This window comes from Lissotriton vulgaris, chromosome 7, assembly GCF_964263255.1.
Source record: "Lissotriton vulgaris chromosome 7, aLisVul1.2, whole genome shotgun sequence".
Taxonomy (NCBI): domain Eukaryota; kingdom Metazoa; phylum Chordata; class Amphibia; order Caudata; family Salamandridae; genus Lissotriton; species Lissotriton vulgaris.
In genome coordinates, this window is record NC_141695.1 from 207,100,781 (window position 1) to 207,119,894 (window position 19,114).

Below are 19,114 nucleotides of genomic sequence, written 5' to 3' on the forward strand. Positions count from 1 at the left end.
ACAATTTTAGAGGTTCCCTCACCCACAAGCTTATGGCTTTGACACCCCTCATGCTGCACATATTTCTCAAATCCAGTTACTACTGTTTGTGGTTTGTGCTCCATGTGACTTGCGAAAATCCCCTCTTGCTCACTACAAGCAATGCATTCTGGAAATACCCAAGTGAAGCACTGGTTTGATGCGGCATAATAATGCTTCTCCTTCTGAATGCAAAGTCTTTGATAAGCTCTTGGAATTTCTTTCTGCATAGATTATGGTACTAATGCAACATTGACCATATAATATTTGGTTTAACTCATCTGTACATAACTTGAATGAGAGGTCTGTAAGTTTGGTGATGTATTTTTAATATTTCTGCACAATCATAATAAACTATTGCTGTCAGAAAAATATTGACAGAAAAGTATTGACATATTTTACAGCCAGCATTTGAGGATTCTATTAGGAATGCTGTTGAGGACTGTTTTAAGGAAAAAACTGGTTCCACTGAAGGTGTGTGTATAGAATGGGAAGCATTTATGGATCACTTATTTTAATTTCTTTTGTTTTGCAAATTAACATATACTCCACCTTTAACCACCAATGGGAAGCATCTAAAGTTCTAGTTAATGGCATACACATCACAGCTATTCAAGGTGCAAGAGGATGGATAGTGAGAGAATGGGATCAGTTCTATGTTAGAAAATCGAGTGCTAAAATATCATGCTACAAAAATGATGCAGACAGAACACGGACAACCAAAACATTATTAAGTATATATAGGTGTGTGGAAATTTACTATTTTTAATTCAACATCTATGTAACTCGAAGCTGAATGTACCACCAAGATGCATGTATGTGAAATTAGTGGTAGGGTTGTAAGAAGATCATGCTGTTTTTATCGACATACCAGACTCCATATGGAGAAGAAGACAAATTTAGCGTACCTCCCATTCCATCAGGGTACCTGTTCCATCATAAGGTATTCTTACTTCCCAATTGAAGATCGTGGATTCTATTCAAATCTCTCTGTCTAATACATAATTCCCAACAAGTTCCTTTGCTGCATCAATTTACTCGGTGTAAACCTAGTCTCTGTTTGAGGTGTAAAGATTCCTTTTGTAAGAAACAGGGGCCTAGATGTATCAAGCCTTTTGCGATTCGTTAAACGGACTTTTAGCATCTTTTGGGATGTATCAGAAATTAGCAAAATAAGGAATCGCTAAAAATTGCGATTCCTTATTTTGCTTATGCATTTAAGGAATCACAATTTTGCGATTCCTTAAATGGCATGTATGAAACTTTTTAAAATTGCGAACTCGGGTTAAGGAATCGCAAATTAACACCAATTTGAGGTTCGTGTTAATTTGCGAAATCCTTTTAAAAAACATAATATGACTATTTTGAAGGTGGCATGTGACACACATACATGCCCATAGGGCATGTATGTGTGCCATATGCACACACATGTAAGTTTCAGGGGTGCAGCAGGGTGTCCATGAGACACCCCTGCACCCTTGAAATAATTCTCAAATTGCGATTAGCAAATTGCGAATTCGCAATTTGAGAATTACTGCACAACCATTCCTATGGACCTCCTGGCCCATAGGAATGCATGGGGAATTATTCCTTATTTGCGAATTCGCAAAATGCGAATTCGCAAATAAAGATAAATAAGGAATCGCAAAAAAAAATGCAATTTTTTACATACATTCCATTTTGCGAATTCTAAATAGCGATTCGCAAAAAATCGCTATTTAAGATTCGCAAAATGGAATCTTGATACATCTAGGCCAGGGTTATTATTTGCAAAGGATGTGAGTGCTTCACAAGTAATACATCCGCAATTGTCTTTTTTACCGTTAACCAAGTAACATAGTGTAGCGATTCAGAGCAGTCTAGGATTTTTCTGGGGAGGAGATGTTACCAAGTAACCCCAGCTTACTGGTACACAACAACAACACTGTGATAAATTGGGCTGCTGTTTGAGGGGAGGTTGAATCTCTACTCAAGAAAGAGCCGCAATCCTCATCAGGGTGAACCACAAATCATTATTAAATTAGTTTGTGCTTAACCCTCTGATAGCTTGGCAAAACAACTGTCAGGCTTAACTTAAAATCAATGTGTAAAGAATGAATTCAAAAAGTAATAAAGTGAAAACAACACCAGAGAAATCCCATACTAATTTAGAAAAATAAAGTAGAATTTCATAAAATATTTGACACCACAACAAAAAAATCCAATCAGTAGAACCAGATTTGTGAAGTTGTACAGATTTTTGTACAATCTATCACTCTACTCTGCTCCCAACTCAGGTGGGATCCAACAACGCTGTTTTTGACTCTCCTGATCGCACTGGCCAAAGGCAGGCGGCAATGTGCTTGTGCGCTCTGTCCCCTTAGCACTCTGTCCCCCCAGATATCGGCAAGGAGGCCTGCAATGTGTCTGGCATCTCTGCCCTCTTTTGTCTTGGGGGATGGGATCACCCGGGAATCCTGCATTGGGTCAGGCTCTGTGGGATGGGCTCCCCAGGAAAAAAATATGACTTTGCGGTGGAGACCCAACACATGTCCAAAACAGATTACATTATTCATTATTTTTAGTTTTGCTGACTCCAGAGCGCTGGCCCACTCCAGGGATATTTATAGAATGCTGCTGTTTTCTAGTTTACCAGGTCCAATACTTCACAGGTCTGTTTCTCCGTCCCCGCAGGGACACTGATGTTTCTGGGCTACTTTTGCTTCTGGTGGCCAGTTCAAGCCACATTCCAGCATGGCAACTTCAAGTTCAATGTGGATAGTGCTTCTTTAAGAGCCTCAGCTCTGCCCTAACTGACACCACTGCCTGATCCCTTCCCACCAAATCTTAAAGACAAATGTCTCCCTTGTTGGCCTCCAGAGGTGTGGCACTTCTCATTTGTTTCTGTGGCCTGAACTATCCCAGTCAGTCAAGGTGCAGTGTGACAAGCTGATTAAAAGATTTAGATGTCTTCCTTACCCCTTCCTTTACCAGTGTTGGCAGAGAAAGTGCTCTGCATGATAATGGATGTGCACCCCTGCTCTGTGAGCCCAACTGTACTTATGTCTGGTCCCTTAATGCTTACTTTTCTTGTCATAGACACACACGGATATTGTGTATGCGCCATGATATACGCCTGTGTCATGGATTGCAGTCTTGTAGGACCAGAAAGGGCAACAAAAGCACTGACCTCATAGAGGTGGAAGTTTGCTACTCCCTTCACCAGGTTCTAAGCAGCGTGAGCATTGGGTTGGCAAAAACCATTTAGTGATCAGTAGGAGTAAATAGGTTCTTTTTAACCTGTGTTACTGGAGTGGGGACTGCAGGCTCACTCATCTTAACCCCTTCGACGCTGAGGACGAGCTGGGCTCGTCATGGCGTAGCCTCCTCGCACGCTGATGACGAGCCCAGCTCGTCACGTAAAGTGCGTTTTTGCAAATGCCAGCGTGCGAGCGGAATTCCGCTAGCGCGCATGGTGTTAAAGTTCTGCTGCTGTGTGTGAAACACCCATAGCCTACATTAGTTTGGTATGTAGAGCTGCACAGTGCATGAGTGGTGTTTCTGAGCTGGGTGCATTTGTGCTTGGGAAGGGTCCAATACATGAAATATGTGGTTCTGAAAAGTGCATGCAGGTTAAGCATGTGAGGGATGAGTGGAACAGTACATGAAAGATACAGTGCTGTGCAGGGCGTGCATATTAAATGCATGTGCTGAATCTATGTGTGTCAATGAGTGGTATAGTACAGGAAGGATACAGTGCTGTGCAGTTTGTGTATGCTGCATACATGCACTGGGCGTACGGGCGCCTGTGAATGACACAATGCATGGCAGGCTCTGGGTTCCATTTTGGGGGACCTAGGCCTGCATGGTGAAACCTGAGGAGGTAGACTAATCCTGCCAGACAGATTTGTGTATTACTTAACTCCTTCAAGGAGGGTGGGACACACAATGGGGAGGGCAGAGCGCCAGGCTTCCTATGTACACTTCAAATAGCACTCTTTATTTCAGTGAGAGGTCATAAGGAAGAGGCCTGAGCACATCTCTTAAGGAAATGGGGCTGATAAGAGAATCATAAAGAGTTGGTCTGGGGTCCTCGGCTAATCTTTTGAAACACATATCGCTGTGGCTGACTTCCTCTCTCTGATCACTCCCATAGACTGTGTTGTGGGGCTATCAGCTTGGGAATCACTCTAGCTCTGACAAACTGCTCTCAAGGGGACGAAAGAGTGGGCAATTGAAAAGAAGCAGATCCCAATATAAACTTCAAAGACCCAGACTCTAAATCACATTTGATGTCTGGAAATTAACTCTAAGAAGGGGAGATTAAGACCTCAAAAATTGCCACCTAACAGGCAGCCAGATGGGCTGTTTGAGGACAGAAAACTCCTCATAACTTTTGTCTAATGACCAGGAGTGGGGGCCAAGCCTTACTACTCTCCCTCTCCTTGTCAGGGTGAACCACAAAAAGTGACTAAATCAACATGGGCTTAATCCTCTGATAGCTTGGTGCAAAAGCAGTGAGGTTTTACCTTCCCAGCAATTCTGAGCTTAGGACAAACTGAAAAGCGATGTCTATGCTATGCTGGTTTTAACTTATACGTGATTTTAAATATTTCTTTTATTCTCTTTTTGCATTGCAATGGTTTTAATTAACTATGCTAATAAAATACTTACTTACTTACTTCCCGGCAATGCGTAAAGTATTTATGGAGCATTTAAACAGTAATAAAGTGAAGCACAACAATAGAAAAATCGCACAACAATTTAGAAAAATAGAAACAAATGTAATAAAATATTTGACATCAAAATGAAAAATCCCCTTAGTAAAATTGTAGTGATGATTTTTTAAAGTTTAAAGTGAAAAATAGCATTTAAAAGATCAAAGCGCCAACCACAAATAGCTAGCCGCTCAAGACCGTAGCATGATGGACTGGAACTGCAAACCACCCCAACCCACGCCCCAGTGCCTTGAGACCCTAACCATTGAGTAGTTGCACTTAACAAACACCTGATTGATTGATTGAAAGTCAAAAGTTATGGCCGAACATGATGGAGCGCAGTTCGGCTACACCTAAGTGGAATGAGCCCGGTCTCTGCTTAACTTCATACTTAGGAAATTTTGTGAAAACATGTGACCGTCCTGACTCGTGCAGATCCGGTTGCTCCCCTCTGTCCTCCTGGGTATCGTAGCGCTACTCCTACGCTGCTTGCGCTCTGTGCTTTCTTCCTAATATAACATCACTGCGCCGCATTGTCTCTTAATCTGGCTCTGACCTTAGCTCTGCTCTGCTGCTTTGATTACTGATTGCACTGTGTATAATTTCATAGCGCCGCTTTATACTTGTAAAGTGCTGTGTTCATTGCGCTGCTTTGTGACCCCTCACAGCGTCCACCACTCAGCCATTTCATTTGTATATTTATTGTTTCAGTAATAGCGCTCCACTGCTCGCCCCAACCTCTCCCTGCGTACAGTTGTTGTTATTGTTGCAGCCATTTGCTTGCTGTAACGTCCAAGCCCGGCCCTCCAATCACGCTCCCGCCTCCCAGCTGAGCCTGCCTTGCCCCTCCCCTCCCATTATCCACTTATGACAGAAGCATTTGCGCGCAGCATTTACGCGCAGCGCTCGCGCCCCGGTCGCGCCGAAGGTGCGCCAAAGGTAAGCCCGTCTACGCCCGTCCGCGCCTGGACCGCGCCCAGCGCCAGACCCCCTGGTCCACGCAATGCCCAGCCCTCCCGCATTACGTACGATGCCTCCACCCTCCTAGCCCTTAACCCCGGCCGACTCTCCAACTGCGCCCAAGCCACTCCTGGACACACCCATGGACCCTTCACTTGCTACTCCTGCAAGTTCGACGGCACCAGGAAAATCTCCTCAGCCACGATCACACATCCGAGATCTGACTCCAACCACCTAAAATGCATCCTGCTCAACACCCGCTCAGTCCACAGACACGCCATCGAGCTCTGGAACCTACTAGACACCATTTCTCCCGACGTCGCCTTCCTAACAGAAACATGGATGAACGCCTCATCAGCTCCAGACATCACCATAGCCATCCCGGAAGGATACAAGATCATCCGTAAGGACCGCACCGACCAAACAGGAGGAGGCATCGCTATCATCCATAAGAACTCCATCCGCATCTCAACCAGCTCAGACGTCAACCTTACCAGCGCCGAACACCTTCACTTCCAGATCCACACCGACCCCAAAACCACACTCAGAGGCACACTCCTCTACCGACCTCCAGGACCCCGTGCACAATTCAGCGACGTTATCACTGACTTTATCACCCCACACGCCCTCCCTTCCGAGGAATACATTCTGCTGGGAGACCTCAACTTTCACCTAGAAAAGAGCAATGACAGCAACGCCTAAGCATGAGCGGATTTTGCGGATTGGCAATCCGCGAATTTTGCGGATTTGCGGATTCGCAATCCGCAAAATCCGCGAATTCCCGCGAATTTGCGGATTTTTTTTTTTTTTGTGTTCGCCCGTGTTTCTGCCAGTTCGCGAGGGTTTTTACAATTTCGCAATTTGCGAACTTACCTGTCGGGTCGCAAGTTTTGCGAACTTGTTGTTTCTACGTGTCCAGCCTGTTTGGGACACTCTTCTTCATCACTGCCACTCTCTGTCACCACTGCCACTCTCTGACTACTCATGCCACCCTCTGGCCCACCCATGCCACCCTCTGTTTCATCACTACACCCTCTGGTTGTCCAGTGTACATTATTTTCGGCAAAGCAAAGCACACCTTCCCTGCCTCAAGTGACCTGAATTAATTTGGGGCTGATTAATGTGTCACAGAATATTTTTTTAGCTGGCACCTGCTTCCTTAGTGCGCCCTGATTAGTGATCTTTTGCACTTGCTAAGTGCTTTCATTGTTGCAAAATTAGTTACAACACCTGCCCTGCCCCAACTGACAATAATGAATTAGGGGCTGATTAATGGATTTTAACTTCCAGCCTGGCTCCTGCTTGTCTCCCTTAGCTGTAATTCAGGACCTTTGTGACATATGTGTAACTATTCTGAGGTTCAGAGCAGGGTCACATAATAGTTTCAACTGGCAACTGAACTCTGGAGGGGCCCCTCAGGAAGCCCTACAGGAAATGGCTACTAATGATGTGCCTGAACTTTTGAACCTGGTAAGTAGTTACTTTCAGTTTTGCCAAGATCGTATTTCTGCAATTTCGCACTTATTCGCGGGGCGCGAACTCACGCTAACAGTGCGAGCAGCGCGAGCAAAATCCGCTGCTCGCGGATTTGCGGATTTTGCGGGAAATTCGCAAATCTCGCGGATTGCGGATTTCCCGAAAATCCGCAAAATCCGCGAGCGGAACGGATTTTCCGCCCACACCTAGCAACGCCACCTCCCTTCTGGACAATCTCGCAAACCTCGGACTCAAACAACTTGTCACTACGCCCACCCACATCGCTGGGCACACACTCGACCCTATCTTCACCTCCAGCAAACATGTCTCCTTCAGTCACACCACTACTCTCCATTGGACGGACCACAGCTGCGTTCACTTTATCTACAAAAAGACCACAACTCACAACCATCCTCAACCTACTATGCGAAGAAACTGGAACAAAATCACCATCGACCAGATCTCCTCATCGCTTCTCCAAAACCCCCTGCCCACTCCTCAAACCCCGACCAAGCAGCCATTAACCTCTCCCAATGGCTATCCAACAGCGCCGACATCCTAGCACCGCTGAAAAAACGTCAAATTAAACTAGGCAGCAAAAACGCATCCTGGTTCAACGATGATCTTAAGAAATCCAAGAAACTCTGTCGCTCCCTCGAGAAGGCCTGGAAAAAAGACCCAAACACCAGCACCAGGGACGCCTTCAAGAACGCCACCCGCATACACCACCAACTAATCCGATCTGCCAAGAAAGCCGCATTCAAAGACCGACTAGACAACAACGCCCACAACAACAAGGAATTATTCAACATCGTCAAAGAATTTACCAACCCCTCAGCCAACTCCAACAACATCACCCCCTCTCAAGCCCTCTGCGACTCCCTAGCTTTGGTCTTCCACAACAAAATCGCAGACATCCACAACAGCTTCGACAACCGACCCGGAGACCAACCCACCCAACCTTCTGCAGGACCTTCACCCCCCTTGAATATCCTTAATGACTGGAACCCAATCTCCACTGAGGACACCATCCGCCTGATGAACTCCATCCACTCAGGATCCCCCACAGACCCCTGCCCTCACCACATCTTCAACAAAGCAGACTCCATCATCGCACCACACCTTCGAGACGTCATCAACTGCTCCCTCAACTCCGCCACCTTCCCGGAAAGCTGGAAACACGCAGAACTTAGCGCCCTTCTGAAAAAACCCACAGCGGACCCCATCGAACTCAAAAACTACCGCCCCATCTCGCTCCTTCCATTCCCAGCCAAAGTCATCGAGAAAGCTGTCAACAACCAGCTCGCCGCCTTCCTCGAAACAAACAAATCCCTCGACTCCTCACAGTCCGGCTTCCGAGCCAAACACAGCACGGAGACCGCCCTCATCGCAGCAACAGACGACATTCGAACTCTCCTGGACAATGGAGTCACAGTCGCCCTCATCCTCCTCGACCTCTCCACAGCCTTCGACACAGTCTGCCATAGCACCCTTCTACAGCGCCTCAGAAACATCGGAATACAAGGAAAAGCACTGGAATGGATCACCTCGTTCCTCACCGGAAGAACCCAGAGAATCCGCCTCCCACCATTCAACTCAGAGGCCACTGAAGTCATCTGCGGCGTACCCCAAGGGTCCTCACTCAGTCCCACCCTCTTCAACGTATACATGAGCCCCCTCGCTGCCATCGCACGCCAACACAACCTCAACATCATCTCCTACGCGGATGACACTCAACTGATCCTATCACTCACCAAAGACCCTAACACCGCCAAAACTAACCTACATGAAGGAATGAAAGAAGTAGCCAAGTGGATGAAGCACAGCCGTCTGAAACTGAACTCAGACAAAACAGAAGTCCTTATCTTAGGTACCTCCCCCTCCACCTGGGACGACTCTTGGTGGCCAGAGGCCCTTGGAAAAGCACCCATCCCGACGGACCACGCACGGAACCTGGGCGTCATCCTGCACTCCTCACTCTCTATGAACAGACAAGTAAACGCCGTCTCATCATCTTGCTTCAACATTCTTCGCATGCTCAAAAAAACATTTCGCTGGATCCCCACCGAAACCAGAAAAACGGTCACCTATGCACTGGTTACAAGCCGCCTGGACTACGGAAACACCCTATACGCCGGTATCACAGCAAAACTCCAGAATAAACTCCAACGCATCCAGAACGCATCAGCCAGACTCATACTAGACATCCAGCGTAAAGACCACATCTCTAGTCACCTGAAAAACCTCCACTGGCTCCCCGTCAATAAGAGGATCACTTTCCGACTCCTAACCCACGCACACAAAGCACTTTATGAAATTGGACCCGAATGCCTCAACACACGTCTTTCCTTCTACACCCCCTCCCGTCAGCTACGATCCTCCAACCAAGCCCTTGCTACCGTACCTCGCATCAATAAAACCACCATGGGAGGTAGATCCTTTTCCTACCTCGCAGCTAAAACCTGGAACTCACTCCCCACTCACCTTCGTCTCACTCAGAACCATCTAGCATTCAGAAAGCAACTTAAAACTTGGATATTCGACAAATAACTCCCCACCCTCCTTCAAGCGCCTTGAGAGCCTCCGGGTATGTAGCGCGCTATATAAATCTTTTGACTTGACTTTGACTTGACTATGAGAAGGTAAAGTTCAGCATGGCAGGGCTGCCAGCGGTGTCTGAGGAGGAGTCATTGTCGCTGGGAAAACACTGGATGAAGTCGCAGTGAAAATTTCTACATTTGGACTTAGTCTCTTTTATGGAGGCAGCAAATCTCCAGCGGGATGAAGCTGCAGGTTGTAGCTTATTTTTTCAATTTGATTTTTTACGGAGTTTTATATATGGTGAACTTGACCCGATATCAGGTATCAGAGCGTTTTACATAGCACCAGTTGCGTTATATGAGGACACAAAGATGAAGGTTCCACAAGATTGGATACCCTTCTGGAGAGGAGCCCCTGAACAGAATGAGCTGCTGCTGGGAAGAACAGAGTGGGAGTTACCACGTAGTCAGGCCAACTGATGATGAACCTTGTGAGCAAATCGGTGAGCAGGTAGGTCCGGTTCTTAGGGCACTTTCTTGCTGAACATTTTTTAAGTAGTATATTTTGGATTGGGGCATTCTGGGCACATTTAGCACCACTTCCAAGGTTCCTGGAATGGAAGGGCACCAATTGGAGGGTCAGGACTCACTCAGGCTGGGTCCAGTTGCAGGTACATGTTGGCTGAAGCCTCTGCAGAACGGTGTGGTGCAGCGGCCAGAGCAGCTGACTCTAGAGAGCAGGGCTCATGGTTTGATTGCCGTCGGCAGCAGCTCAGCATCATTTGACTCTGAGCAATAGATCACTTAATCTCCCGGCGGCCCCCAGCGCCTTCAAACCCCTAAGGGGGATATGTTTGTGTTTTAGAAATACGAATGATTATTATTATTATTTATGTCCCTTAGGCTCTGAGCTGAAGGCCAGCCCCCAGACTTCTTCATTTTTGTGGTGGGGGCTCTGAAGGGGGCAATTGCCACGCCCTGAAAGCAGAAGTAAACACTTCTTCAGCATGATGGCGGAGCTCATAAAGAGGAACTAGCCACATCCCCATAGTGTTAGGAGGCTCCAAAAGGGGCAGTAGCCTCATCTTCATGCTGATGCCTGGGCTCTGCAGGAGCAAGTTGGGGGCTGTGAAGGAGCAAATAGCAGCACCTTCACTCTGGAGCATTGCTGGTGGTGTGACACCCCCATATCCCTATTCTTCAAGAAGTATGACACCAAGAAGAAATGATCAGGGCACGTGCAGATGACATCTTGGTGTTAAATCGCACTGCATTTAGCCTCTTGTGAGCTTTATACAGTGTTCCAACATATACTAAATTAAGTGACTCTATCCACATGCACGCTGTAGTAAATTCTGTTGTGACACTGTCCTGACCCATGCTGAAGTCAATTCCCCGGTGACACACAATTAAAGAATGCTTAAATAGGTTAATCTACTTAAAAGTGAGGTCAAGTGTTTTTGTAAGAATCCGGTTTAAAGCATTGGTATTGGTATTTATGGCCTTACATGACACCGGTACATGACACCAGTGCCTCCTACATTAGGAAGAGAGTCCAGCACTATACCCGGGGCCGAATTCTGAGATCGTCTTCGCAGCAGCTGGCGATTATTCCCACGTTTCTCCTTGCCCACAAGGGCGGCAATCCTTCCAAGCTTGCCATTGTCACTTAGACAGATGCAGGACTTACTCATTTTCCGGAAGAGGCTAAAAACCTGGCTATTTCAGCAACAGGTGAAAGCCCCTCTTTCTATTTGTATAGTTCAGCACTCTGTCATGGGGTCTTTTAGCCCCAGGACACTCTTGAGTAGCGGTGCGCTTTTATAAATACCAATTTACATTACATTTCCTGGTGTCTTAAGCTTCCAAGTATTATGACTTCGCTATGTATAGTAAGTGAATGGTGGCATTTTTACAACAAATGCACCCCGTTGCCTTTGTAAAACATAGGGTGAGTTGTTTGCTCTGGCCCACGTTGAAGCCCTAATAGACATTATCATGCATGGTCAGTGGCTTGACTTCCCCAGCGCAGGCAAAAGTCATCAGAATGGAGTATGGTGCCTGGGCTCATGGGAATGTGATTGTTCTTCTTTAAAGCATCCAGAACTCATAACATCCAGTTTTGGAGCTTCAGCTCTGTTGAGATGGTCATGTAACGCTGCTGTGTAACACTGCTAAAAGACATAGGCAAAGCTGATAGCTCGCACATAGGCGAGACCTATTGAACTGGCCAATGCTTGTTGTTGTATTTGCACTAGTTCCAGGTATGCATATTTTGTGGCACTCATAATGCTGAAACCCAGCTGCAGTTTTATTGACTTATTCCTAGTTTGAATCGTGTGCTGAATTGACCTGTGAGCATTGGATAGTTGAAGACATTGTGGGGAATCAATTAAGGGCGGCCAAAAACTCTGCATCTACCAAAAAATTAATTAGTGGGCCATGTATGGAAAGCTATTTTTAGCGTAATGTTATGTGCACTGATCTGTAATGTTGATTGTGGTTGTATACTCATCTCCCAACTTACATATATTTACATGGTTTATTAAAAACTAACAATTACATTGTGATGACCGCACTAGGCCTCTGGCTCTAGGCAACGAGACACCTAGAATTGGACACAGGGTTAGGGCAGGAGGAAGTACTTTAAACAAGGAGAAGCGGAGGAGAGTTCCATGGGCAGCCTGTGTTTGGTGGTGGGAGGGATGGAGCTTTAAACTTTAAAGTTGAAAGCACGGCACTCGGGAAATGGGCGCCGCGCTGAATAGTGTGAAGTTAATTTAAACAAGCTGTAGCCCGGTGACTGACGAGCAGGGAGGGGGAGGAGGGGGTGTGAGAGCGGAGAGCGAGGGTGGAGGAAACAATGAGACCATTAACTGCGCGGCGCTCATGAAAGGGTGCCGTGCTGTTTATGTATGTGTGTGTGTGTGTGTGATGCTCGACCTCAAAAAATGTAGTCCCCAAAATAATATATAAACATTCTCAGTGTAGGGAAACTGTAGTTGGTCGGTGCTGCTTCCTCCCAAAATGGAAGTGACATATGGGATTGCCAGCGAACAGTAAGCGAGATAACAACAGCAATGCTAGAGTTAACCAATGGGAAGTGGCAGGAGAAAATACCCTCAATATTGTATTTACTGTAGGTCTTGCAGCACAAGCGCTGTCTATGTGACACCTAAACAGACTGGTTCAGCTGGTGATGTGCAGATGTTCCAAGGAAACAGAGAAGCAGGTACAAGAGCTGAGAAAAACCATCCCAGCAGACATAGTTTACTAAGCTAATATAAAGTAGTGGGCTGATCTGTGTTCAACTTGAAAATACATTTTCCAGCCCCATCCAGGAAAGGGCACCATTTCCTATTTCTTACATTGGAAACTGGGCACCCTTAAATTGGATACCGCACAAAGCAACGGTAAAACTATTTCAGAAAGCTTTCAATTCAAAAAAAGTTATTATTTTTGAGACGCTTGTAAATTGGGAAACAGGCCTACATGAGTCTGATTATACCACCGAAGAATTGTCATGTAATTCAAATCAAAAATTCTACAAGTCTGTAAAGTTGCAAAGATGCAGTGTCTTTTTTGCGCCACCATTGAGTCACTTTTTGTGACGCAGCCACGCGTCACAAAAAGACAGCTCATTTACAGCGTAACGCATATAGGGAGATGCATCACGTTGTAAAGCCCTGCATCATTATACATGAATCAGGTATAATTATGCAGGGTGCGCGTTCCCACGCAAAAAAGCCTTGTAGATGTGACGCATTGAAATGTACAAGATTTCACTGCCCCACTTTTAGGACCCCACTGCGCCAAAACCTAATGCCTGCTTGGGAGAGGCATATGGAGTGATGCAGCCCTTTAAAGAGGGGACTCAAAATGCATTGCTGGAATTGTATCGTGCTTGCGACACGACTCCAGCAATGAGTGACGTTTGCGCCAACAGATGCGTCAGAATTTCTGATGCATCTGTCAATCCTTGCACCATGGTGCACCGTATTGTAAATATACAAATTATATTGTTGGATTGATTGTTGCGTTTATCCTTCATAAGTAACTTTCTCTTATAAGTTATATGCATTATTGTGCATTTATCAGCTGAGATTTATTTGGTTTCAGATATTACGGCCACTCTTGTTTTTTGATTCCCGTAGATGTGTACCGCTGCTGTTCGTTTTTTGGCGTTTATTTAACATACACTCAATACACCTAAGATGGCCGACACGCTACGCCGTACATGGCGTCAACAGGGTTAAAGGTTACCTTCCGTATGGATTTTCCATACGGAGATTGAACGTGTGGCAGACCGCTTGTGTTATGTCGGATGTTTTACTCTCTGAGTTAACGTAAGTTAAAGATTATGACTGTGTTTGAGATGAAGAATGTTTGATGTTGATGTCTTGGCAAGTAATACATGGGAAATTACTTTACATCTTTTACATTGCAGTTATGAAATGGTTTTAATTGTATATGCAAGAATGCTGTTCTTTTTGGTGTAAGATCTATTACTTGGTTTACAAAGGAATTTGGGATCTCACTTGGTGTTTTGTATTGTTTAGAGATCCTTCAAGGAATCGTTTTGGAACAGACATTCCTGAATCCAGTAAGAACATTATGATTTATTTGATTACACTATAGGGTCACCTAGGGTGCTTCGATTGGGCTGTTAATTGGTATTAGTACACTTTTAAGATTTGTTTGGTTTTTGGAGGCATGTCCATTGGAATGACTCAGCATGCTTGGTGGGTCAGTCACTTTTGTTGATCTGCAGTGTGAGCAGGCGATACTAGATAACCCAGGGAAGATTCATTGTTGTATGTAATATTGTGTTTTCAGTATCTACAGGAGTGGTTTAAGAAGCAATGCTGTGTCATGAAGATAGTCTCAGGCATCTATGTGACCGATTAGAGACCGAAACGTCGACTGTACAAACACCCTATTTTGTATATATTCATCGGTTACTGGTCGAATATTTAAACCTCTGAATGGTGAAATATATTTGAATGTATTGTTTGTCTATATTTACAGAAGGGTGTCACTCTACGATTAAACCTGTGAAATACATTTTGTAGTGTCAGTGTGGCTAGAGATTGGATTTTATCCGATCTCGTTTCGGAATACAACACTTTTGAATACATCCCTGTTGTGATGGATTCTTTGTTCATATCTATGACTTTATTGATTACTAAAATATTTGTGAACTAAGTTCCTCAAGGAACAGTTGTGCATCTATTACCCAGTCCCTTGGGGTATATTGGGTTGCCTGTTATTGTTTAGTATTGTAAATAGGGCGCATCCATGGCGCCGAAAGGGTTTGTCAGGGTAGCGTAGGGAAAGTGACATATCTACACAGATGCGTAACCTTCTTGTAAATCTGTCCCAAAGGATGAATGAGGGGTAAAGGAAGCCAAGAAAGAGTAGTATGGGAAAGGAAATTAAAGGAACAGGCATCAGGTAAGAGGCATAAGGAAGGCAAGATTTATTCATTTTTATATAGCACGTACTTTACTCAAAGGTGTCAGAGCGCTTTACATTAGAAACAGTTACATTACATAAGCACTTCAGAGTACCTAAATTACATAAAAGATATGAAACAGATACATGCGTCTAAACACACAAAGAAAACGATTGACGGGATGTGAGCGCAAAGAATATAAAAATGCATAATTAGATTATATAGCATACCATTATGATAGCGACAGGTTGGTCAGATCCTACATCCCAATTTTTTTTTAAATGCGCTATTTCTTTTAATCAATATTTTAGCAACTAATTTAGTTCTTGGCAGTCCGTACTGCATCCAATGAAGGCAGAGGAGCGATATACACCTCTGTCCTTGTGGACTATAGTCTAAGACATATAGGCAGGTAGAGGTCCATGTGCCTTCAGAGCAGCGCTTTCCTTGAAGGCATTGAATCTTTGCTGTGCTAGTGACATGTTCACTGTACCCACCCAGCAACGTTTTTAGTTTTGAAAACACAAAATCCCAAAGCAGAGTTTGTTTTTGAAAAACGAAAAATGAATACCCCAGGTCCAGAAAGGACTAAAGTTTTCTCCCTGGCGTGGGTTTCATTGATTTGTTTTCCTGTTCAGGACCATGAGGATCCCCCCCGGTGACCCCTAACAGCAAATTAAGTAATTGAGGTCTTAGGTTTCCACTGAAAAAGCCAGCAGAAGCTCTGCTGGTGGAAACATGTTAGTTTGCTGGACCCTAAATAGAGAAGGCATACCAGCAGGTTGGTGGATAGGGTACTCGTTCAAAGGTATCGTGTCTGCCAAAAATCGAAATTGGCAAGGATCTTGGGGGCTAATTTACAAGCCCCTTGCGATGCTGGTGCATCACTTTCAATATAAAAAAGTGACATACCTGCAGTGCAAGGGGCTTGTAAATCAGTCCTTTAGTCTGGGAAATGCAGCTACACCAATTATAGCCAAGACCCGGTAGAAGGTTGCATTAGCTGTAACTCTAGACCATGGGTACTCACAAACTTTCTCTTGGGGGCCAAATTTACAGTGTGGTTTGTTTCCGAGGGCCGCACCGGTGGGGGCGGGGTCAGTGGGGGAGGCGGCGGGGCTAGATCAACAAAAAAACCTATGACCATGAGGTTTATCACAGGTCCCTGCAGCGGATGCCTTCTTCGACTGCGCCACCACACCCGGCATACACACATCTGTCTCCTTCCCTCTCTCTGTCTCCCTCCCTCTCTCTCTCACTCCCTCCCACTCCCTCCCCCTCTCACTCCCTCGCCCACACTCCCTCGCCCACACTCCCTCCGTCGCCCTTACTCTCTCCCTCGCCCACACTCCCTCTGTCACCCTTACTCCCTCCGTCACCCTCACTCCCTCCGTCACCCTCACTCCCTCCGTCACCCTCACTCCCTCCATCGTCCTCCTCTGTCGCCGCCCTCCCTCTGTCCCCCTTTCTGTCTCCCTTTCTCTGTGTCCCTCTCCCTCCCTTTCCCTCTCCCTTCTCTCTCTCTCTCCCTCCCTTTCCCTCTCTCCCTTTGTCTCTCTCCCTCCCTTTCCATCTCTCCCTCCATTTCCCTCTCTCCCTCTGTCTCCCTCTCTTTCCATCCCTCCCTATGTCTCTTTCCCTCGACCTCCCTCTGTCTCCCTCTGTCATCTCACCCTGCCTGTGTATCAGCCCCGAGTGAGACAGCTTCCTGACACACACAGCCACACCAAAGCACTTCAGAGGTCGTTAAAGGCCATTTGTATGCTAATGAGGCTTTGTTGTATTCCACCTCTTCTTAGGCCCCTGCAGCTCCACTCTGGCTAAGTGAGAATCGCCTGCCCCTGGCCCCCACAGAGCAGCCGAGACTGCAGCAGACAATCTTTAAAATAAAAAAAAATACATTGGTAGGATGTCTGCAAGGTCCGTGGGCCGCCAGGGAAGGCTTGCCGGGCCGCCCCTGTCCCACGGGCCGTACTATGAGTACCCCTGCTCTAGACCAATATGTCACTAAACGCAACACTCACACAAGCACGGCTGAACACATTATGGAATCAGAGGCAAATGTAAATTTTTTAGCCACTTGAGCCACTTAAGGTAACGCAAGGGCAATGCAAAACCAATATGAGATTTACCAAGCCACGCAGAGCTACCTTGCATGGTCATGCAGTGCTTGGTAAATCTGGAGTAACACAAGGCAGTGCAAGCCGCTGCTTTCCGTTACTCTGCCCCAGGAAAGCCTGGGTGTTTCCACACATCCACTCATGGATTTTAGGACATTCCCAGATTTGCAATGAGTGGCAGACCCAGCAATGCATCAAAATGCTACGCCTCCCCAGGTGAGGCGTAAACAGGAGAAATATCTTTATTTCTTCTAATTTTTTCCTCTTTCTACCTGTGCTGCATTATGCAGCACAGGTAGGAAGATGAAAAAGACTCCATGGATTGTTTTTGTGCAAAAACAATCCAGCCATCAACCAATGTGCAAGTGTTCCTGCATCGGTGCTGGGCAGCTAAAAGTGCACCGGCGCATGGAGAACTCAGATATGGCGCATTCCTGCCCTCTCCCTTTCACGCATCTCAGCTCAGCGCAGCAAGATGTCTTTCTGTGTTGCATTGCATGACAGAATGATGAACATAGCCCTTTATATTTTCCTCACTGCCCCACATTTTGTGTTGTAAACCACTCGGACTACCTAGGGCTAAGGATTGTGCAATCTCCTCTCACCCAGGAGACAGAAAACCTCAAATTTCTCCTTATAACAATCTGAGCGTATCTACCCCTGCTGGTGCGTGTCTCATAACACCGGATGGTTCTTCTGCAGCAGGCCTTAGTTCTCCTGAGCTTGAATGTGAGAGACGCAACTTGAGTTTGGCTTAACCTACGTATGCAGCAGCGGCTAGATGCCTTCAATTTGAACATTGCCAGCATCTGACAAATCAAGCAATATTGAGGTGACACACCCAGCTGAGACAGATTCACCTTATAAAGAACTTTCCAGATCTATAGCAAATACTGGTCAGAAATGCAACAAAAGACAGCTGGAAACACTGGCTCATAGTTGCAATTATGACAACAAAATAGAAGAAAGAAGATGTCAAGCACAATCTTGTTAAAGCAGAAGCCTGCAGGCCTTACCCTCAGTGAATAAATGAGAGCGACAATACCCAGCGGAAGGAAGCAGCAGGTGATACTGAAGATGGAGTAGCACATGTAGTCGGGCTCGTTGGCTTCTGAGACCGCCACCTGGTTGTTGGTGGCATCCATGAGCATCTTGCTTTCTTCTTCATAGTCCAAGGAATACTCCTCGTAGTGTGGGAACATCGAGATGGACCCTCGGTCAGGTCTAGCATGCCCTTCTTCAGTGGAGAAGACACAGGCGTGAGGGTGAGGAAATTCCAGACTTCCATCCTTATAGTCTGGGGGTGCCTTGAGGATCTGGCTATCCATAGGGTCAATGAGATGCTCTTTTTCATATGCGCTGTGGTCCATTGCTGGCGCTTCTTCTGCAGCTCTCACCACGTCTATCTTGAAACTGTATATTTCTGCTTTCTTTTCTTGGAAAGTTAAAAATAAGCCTTAGACAAAAAATGTCACATTTCAGGAAGTAAAAACTAAACTCTGGTTGGTTGTGAGGGCGCATGTTCTCTTCTAGTCATCATTTATTTGCTGAATCAGACAGAAAACTGGCTGCGATCCAGTTACCACAAACCATCCAAGGGTGTGGCTACAGGCCCAGAAGAAACAAGGTGTTACAATGCCAGCTGCACACCAATGCACCAGGCTCACCTTCCCAAACACACTAACGTCCTCACTGTGAGAGGCATGGTGATCCTTCCTCTACCAGCAGTACAGGTGGGACCCTGAAGGTCACCTTAGAAATGAAGAATTACTTGGCAAATCGCAAATTCTGGGTCAGATTCTCCTTGTACTCCTTATTCTAAGCCAGACCTGTACCGGGAATAGGCTG

General features: G+C 45.9%; 1 protein-coding gene across 1 annotated transcript in view; it reads right to left on the minus strand.

The window, feature by feature from the left end:
* LOC147701208 (trafficking regulator of GLUT4 1-like) overlaps positions 1 to 18,698 on the minus strand; it is a 36,857-nt gene extending 18,159 nt beyond the window's left edge. Inside the window, exon 1 of the mRNA XM_086929963.1 lies at positions 18,283 to 18,698. Within this exon, the coding sequence (XP_086786089.1) occupies positions 18,283 to 18,636 (354 nt within the window). The 5' untranslated portion in view covers positions 18,637 to 18,698. The remainder of the gene's footprint in view (positions 1 to 18,282) is intronic.
* Between the last annotated feature and the right edge of the window lie 416 nt (positions 18,699 to 19,114).